The 7,500-nt window shown below is 32.3% G+C and overlaps 1 protein-coding gene across 1 annotated transcript in view; it reads right to left on the bottom strand.

Moving 5' to 3' along the window:
* Window positions 1-1,007: 1,007 nt before the first annotated feature.
* Window positions 1,008-7,500, bottom strand: part of LOC127882369 (uncharacterized) — a 17,929-nt gene continuing 11,436 nt past the window's right edge. Inside the window, exons 2-3 of the mRNA XM_052430965.1 lie at window positions 2,597-2,822; window positions 1,008-2,263 (exon numbers count right to left, since the gene is read on the bottom strand). Of these exons, the coding sequence (XP_052286925.1) occupies window positions 2,129-2,263; window positions 2,597-2,822 (361 nt within the window). The 3' untranslated portion in view covers window positions 1,008-2,128. The remainder of the gene's footprint in view (window positions 2,264-2,596; window positions 2,823-7,500) is intronic.

The following is a 7,500-nucleotide window of genomic DNA, read 5'->3' as shown; positions in this document are numbered from 1 at the left end:
CAAACAATCGCCCCAAATGATACAAACATAATACAATTTTGATGATGAATGAAGACTTGTTGATCGAGATAATGATGCAACCTGGAATGTAGACAATCGGAAATCATACTCAAATGCGGTACCACTCTAAGCACTAAATGACCAGGGATGAGGAAATACTATAAGGGCTTCATTACTGTGAACAATTGAGGCCATATACTCATTGAAACGTCTGTCCTTATCCGCCGTCATACAAAGTTTTATATACTACTTACAAATGATGATTATCCGTATTTGTGTTTGTGTTTTCAATTCCGTTATTCGAACATCGACATTAATCCAAATTTCAACATCATCACCGTGATATATATAAAACATGCATATATACGCAGCAATATTCAATATCTCGGTTTTGTAGTGTAGAGGCGAGGCAATAATGCAATTAAGCAACGTGGCAAGAACATCCATTTTAAATATGCTTTTAACACAAAATGCGATATTAAAATTAAGCATGCAAGGATAAAGACAATGCACCCAATGTATCGCAATATACGTTATAATTATCAGAGATCGAATACGCACGCATGATTAGTTTACAACACAAGAGAACCGGTGTTCAACTCACTTTCCTACGGAATATCGGCTCGTGTTGAATGCAGCCTGTTTGCTTTTGTCTAGACTTCAGCCTGCATTTAAACGCATTCTGACATTAGCAGACACTTTGATTAAATGTACATATATACTTGCCAATATTCAAACAAGCCATGGTGTACCCATAATTCATGTTCTGCAGCAATGCTAGAATAAAAAAGTTTGCGAGTCTTAACTATTATATATTGTATTTAAAATGCACCAAATTAAGTTTTATTTTACAAGTTTAATATTACATTGTATTTGACGTAAAAACATAATGCTCGACTGAATGCAATACGACAGCAAATGAAAAAAAAATAAAAACGCTTTTTAAGTGTTTCTTACTCATGTAATGTCTTTCATAGTCAGGGTTTTATATATGAAATACAACATACTTGTTATACTGTACAATTTTATTACCAGCACATTCAGTAAAGTGTGCACACTTTCATGTTATACACTATTAACATACCCATTGATGATAGACAACAAATATTTCTGATCTAATAGATATCAAAGCTCATTCAAATATTTCTATACTCGGACTAGAAGTGGCTGTTAACAATTATTAATGCATATAGTTTGTTCAAATGATCATAATATACATAAATCAATACTATCCATTACGTAGAATTGTATTCGGATGAATACATCTTCATTTATATTTCATTCTTGTCATTTTGTTCATTATGACGGTCGAAGCGTTTGATGGAAACAACTTTTAATAGAAAACCATAATTAAGTTTTTCGAACTGACGGTCTTGATGGCTAGAAAGTAATGTAGATTGTATCGCTATGCGATAGTCAATCACAGTTGGTTAAGATGTTAAATATGTCTTTACTGTAAGTACGTATTTATAATTTTAATTACAACGAAATATTACAATATTAACACTAAATATAAAAGGGAAAACCTGTACATATCCGTAAGACATTTACATGCAAATTTACACGTTAAACTTATAACAAAGATGTATGCACATATTCAAATATCGGAAGGTCATCATACTCGCTTGTATACATCATACATGTTCAACCACATGTCAAAGGCGCTGTTGTATCATACAAATAATAACCTAAATATCGTAAGCACATCTGTGAGCAGGCACTGTGGTGTTTATTTGTAGATGACGGATTTTCCGTCTTGCTTGTGTAATTGAGTTACAAAAAAGTATCTGAAAAAGCTAATTATACCATTTATAACAAGACGTTCATTTGATTTGCTTATTTTTGTTAAACGTTATAATTGTTTTCGAAAACATTTATGTCGTTTAAGTCAGATAGTAAAGATAGAAGTTGTTTTGTTAAAACGTTTAATGCCAACGCACACACATTGTTGACAGATGTGCCGTTTGAACACACTACGTTTTTACACAAATAGCCATGTCCTATAAATAAACATAAACGGAACGACATTTGATAAGTTGTGTCTATACCATTTCAAAATATAACACGTTTTTTAAAAATTAAAACGAATTAAAAGTTAACAAAACATACACAATTTATCTAATCAGTTCTATTTGCTGCACATCCCTTTCTTCATGTGGTAACACATGAGGCGAAACAGGTTTTCCCAAGCCTGTTCGTGCTCGTCTGTCCAAATGTGCTGCAGGTGAGGCCTTATTGAGCTGATAAATTGTGGACCCATCAACTGAAAGCAGAAACTATTGAAATGTAATACAAAATTGATTTCAAATATATATTTAGGTAGAACGTTGATAACAATAGACACTACGTAATAATTACAAGAAAGTAGCACACTGCTCTAAATTTTCGCTTGTAGTGACATCAAAAAGATTATGTCATACTTTGTCTGTTTTAATAAACAAACAGTCACTACATGACAGGACCTGTCTTCATGCTTAATTCGTTGGGAATGTGTTGAACATGCGCGCTTAATCGAGACGACAATCGCATGCGCGATAGTGTATGTCAGTATTATTGCTTAGTTTGAATAAACAGCAACAACACAAAACGTGCTCACATCAATAAATTCGATCTTGACTGAGTAGCTTTTGTGGCGTATACCCAACTCAGTCATGAGTTCTCGCAGTTTTTCGCGGTTATCCAGTCTCGTAATGCACTTGTCAACGATTCCCATGACGCGCAGTGCATGTTTTCTAAGGATTGCGTTGTACTCGAGTTCGGACGTGTTGACAGCACGGAAGGACATGAAGGCATCATGGACGTAAGGGTGGGTCTCAAATAAACTGAAATGCACAACATGGTGAAATTATGGTAACTTTTGTTAAACATGGCTTTTCTTCAAAGGCAGTTTTTGAGAAAGCCTCATGAAAATGACAACAGACGTATCCAGTGTGATTCAAAGATTCCTTTCGTTGTTTTATCTTGGTACACCTTTCGTTTAATTTTCATACGACCAGATTTTAAGACGACGATTCAATCATTAAAATTCATTCGGCTTTCCTTAGATATATGTCAACCTGTCTAGTTTGTTTATCAAAAGTAACGTACTATTTATAATAATATCATAGTTGAGTAAGGCACCGAATTTCCACCCCTATGTAAGGATTGGCTTTATCATTGAGTCAACAACGTTAACATACTATTGAATGTCAAATTAGCCAAAGTAGCTATGGTAGCTTTTAATGGCATTAAAGTGTTTTTAAGCTTGAATTCGCAATTTACCTTTACCTTGGACCAAATTATTTGTGGTGTATAAAGTCAACCCATGCATGTGTACACTGATGTTACTTTTACACGATTTCTATTAAAGAACGATCTTTCATATAACCGCAATGCGCCACCATTTCTGAATAAAATTATTTCGGTCTTCTTTTTATTGACAGTCATGTTACCTATTTAGCAAAAATTAAAAATAATATTTAATTGATTAAAGTTCAATAGAGGTTTCAGAGAAACTCGCAACATCATCCACAACAAATATACATTGTACAGTTGGAATATCTTCAGTAATGACAATGTCTTGTTGGCCACTGTCACGATTTGAGTAAAAGATACAGGGACCTTTATAGTTTTCCTGTTCCACCTATTTCGTTTGCATTTTGTCAAATAATTTATAGTGCAATATCATATCATTGGCCTTTTGCAAATCAACGTATACGACATTATACCATTCATCTGGTTTAGTTATATATTTTGTCACCATGCCTCTTAAAATGAATATGTTATCCTCTGTAGAATAACATTCACAAACCCTGATGCGACCCTTCTTATTTGACAAAGTCTTCGGACCTAGAACACAGTCGTTAAATTAAAATATTTCCAAATATTGTATGCACTACATGTATCAATGAAATACCTCTATAATTTGTCGGTTCCAGTCTACCCCCACATGTCAGGATATACTTCTGAATTTATAATGTGATTAGAAAGCGAGCAAACAACTGGATATATAAAATAAGCGGTGCTTTTAATAAATAAAAATCTGAAAAATACCATCAAACCCCTGTGCTTTTCCAATTTTTTATGTATGAATACTTATCAGTATGTATTGGTTTGTTATAAGGCTATTTAAAACTAAATCATATTCAGGCAAAGCAGCTGCTTCAGAAGTTCTAATCGAAAGCATATGTTCTTGAAATAATAATTGATGAAACAAATACTTGCCGAAATACTTTTGGATTATTTCGTGCTTGGTATAGCCTATTTTTCTTGTAATTTATAAGTTTAAAATTATTATTTTGATTTTTTTACTTTTCTATTGTTAGTTAAGTTAGATATACAAATCTTCATTTGAACATTTGAAATGGAATTTTCTCAAACTCAAAATGTTATACGTACGATATTTCAAAATATAACATTCATTATCCCACCATGGTTTATCTTAAGGTAGCGCACCCCTAATGGGCACATATCCAAATATAATTTAATTAATTATTTTCCTAATCAGCATCATTTCACTGAACTACATGCAAATTTGTAGGAAGGCTTTCCATGCTTTAAAATTTTTTATACCGTTTGTTTTTAAAACCAGCCTCACGCTCGGCTTTTGTCCAGTTTATTTTCACCCCTGGGGTATATAAAAGTTCCATAATTCATTCAAATTTCCTAATATGGGCATGCAGTTGGTGTGTACAGATGTAGTAAAGGTGTTTAAAATTTAAACAAGATGAAATAAGTATTCTTTTACATATTTTTTTTTACAAATTTTTATCTATAGAATAGCGCCATGAAATGTAAGTGATTTCAGCCAAGTAAAAATTGGGTCGGTTAAAAACAAAGTGTCATTAAATTCAAAATAGTATCATTTAAGTTATATTTTAAACTATTTTTTTTATAGAAAAACTATATACAGCAAAAATACCAAGAAATAGACATATTTACCGTTTACTTTTTGAAATAAAAATAAAAATGCAACATGCATCATTCGTATTTTCAGCAGTAAATTACCCAATTTAGCCATAACGTTGTTTTAATTTTTAAAATTGAAGGATGTGCATACAATTTTCAACATATTTAACAATAAACATAGCTTATATGCTATATTAAATCAAATTACGTTAGAAAAGAAATAAAATGCGTCGCAAAAGGTATGCGATGTCGGCAGGATTCGAACCTGCGCGGGAAGATCCTCAAAGATTTCTAGTCCATCGCCTTAACCACTCGGCCACGACTTCTTCACTATGCAACCTTAAATTAAGTATCCATAAGTCAACAGGTAAAAAGGCTCGTCGATCTTTGAAGAAATCGCGAAATCGTATTTTTCAGATGCTAATTGTATCAAAGTCAATATTTATAGTGAAAAAAAAGTATTCTAAATATAATTATTAGGTAAACACATATAAAAATTCGAAGTTTGAGAAAAATAAAATGCATCTCTCGGAAATAACCGATGATTGAAGATCGGCAATGCTCGTAAAATAAATTGCGGGAAATCATTAGAGGTGCGCTACCTTAAATATTAAATCGTTTGGTTCTAATATGGACTTTCATGATTTATACTGCTGTTTTATAAAATTGTATTATTGTATGAAGATCCTGGTTTATATCTATAGTAACTTGATGTTAAATGCCATCCTTATACATGTTATAAATATTTACACATGTCTCAACAAATGTATCCCTAAGCGCTTAATTCCATTTAAATTTATCAAGTTGAATATTACCTTAACTGATACTTTTATCAACGCAATGAGATTAATGTAAATCATTATTTTTTGTTGCTTTTTCTTCCGTAAAAAATCATAGTTGCGAAAATGTCGATGTCGATTTAAGATAATCCGTTCGATCCTTAAAAATAGTTTTACCTAACCATGTATAAGTTTTAGCGCCCAAAATACAATCTTCCTTAACTTTAAGACTGCAACCAACCGTTATGTCCGTTATAAAGGATTCACACTTTCCTAATTTGAATTGCACACAGAAAACAACAACTGTATGGTTTTATATTTTTTAATATGTAATTAAATACCTGGCAAACATAATCACTCCAACTCTTGTTATGTCCTCCTTTAAGTTTCCCCAAATTGTCGCAAGTAGTTCCGCCTGCCAATCCGATAAATCGGACTCTTTGTGCTCCCTTAAGATAACACTGCATCTATTTGTCTCGGTAGTACATGATGTGTCAATTTTAGAAACATTACATCCCATTGTTAACACAAAGCGTGTTTTCGTTGCAAAGTTTGGTCGCTAGTCCGAATGTTTGATGTTTACAAATAATATGCTACTGTATCTCCAACTAAGTATGTTAGCTGTAATATATATCTTGATTGTCAGTATTTTCAAGAAACAATCATAGAATTAATAACTGGTTGAATTTGACAATTGTTAGTGCAATCTTTGTATATAGCTTACTTGGATGTTCTGCGGTTTCAAATAACAAAGTATAACCTCCAAGAGTGTTTAGCAGCTTTCAAATACTCACACAACAGTTGTACACAGATTTATGCTATATGTTTATCGCTCGCAAACAAATTAAATAGGCAGTTACTAAATCCCCGTTCGTCCTATATTGCACACTGCACCAATATGACATCGGTGTGCCAAATAAGTAAAGTCACTTTTCTGCTAATGCTATGTGACATTAAACATGATACCAAATTGATATAAAAAATGTTGTGATCATGTTTGCAATCACACCGTAACGGTAAAAGCAAATCAGTTAACTAATTGCGTCCACCCTTTTTCCAATAACGATGATATTACTGTATAATTATACACAGAAGATGTTTCTTATTAGCGGTTGTAAATTGACCCAAGCGTCAAATTATATAATATAGAATTTGTAAATGAACTAAAGTACCACTTAGGTTTGTATATATATATATATATATATATATATATATAAACATGTTAACAACAAAACACAGTGGACATATGCAGTGTTTAGACATATTGTCAACGTTTTGTAGAATATAAACATTTTGCGTACTTGCGATTACTTGCGAGTGACATCTAAAACATCAAGAAGGAAGACGACATACCCAAGGGCGAAGTTCTCTTCAAACATATCACATTTACTATACACGTCTTTAACTCAAAATAATACATGTTCTCAATAATAAACTTACGAAACCTGTCACACGATAATGATGTGCCACATGGACAAGTGTCTTATTCCTTAGTTTAGGTCCAATCTATCAATACTTAGTTTAAGGTAAAATAATTAACATTGCCATTACGCAATCAAATTCGCATGTATTATAAAAAGGACGAATACACAGTGGTAGGATACACATTAGCATTTAGGCCGGCGATATATACTGACATATGCGCACCTAAGTTAAGGTTCTTAATCGGCTATTCAGGCAGGAAATATATAACTTATACGGATCATTTCTTTAAAAACAACCAATAATATTTGTTTCATGAACGAGACATAACAAATCAAATATTATGTAAATAAGAGTTAATGCAATTTGCAAATTAAGAATGATGATGAGGTTGTTTGTAAATAAGACAATA

The sequence above is a fragment of the Dreissena polymorpha genome, chromosome 5 (assembly GCF_020536995.1).
Source record: "Dreissena polymorpha isolate Duluth1 chromosome 5, UMN_Dpol_1.0, whole genome shotgun sequence".
In the NCBI taxonomy this organism is placed as follows: domain Eukaryota; kingdom Metazoa; phylum Mollusca; class Bivalvia; order Myida; family Dreissenidae; genus Dreissena; species Dreissena polymorpha.
The sequence above is the reverse complement of the archived record's forward strand: the minus strand, read 5'-3'. Positions and strand labels throughout refer to the sequence as shown.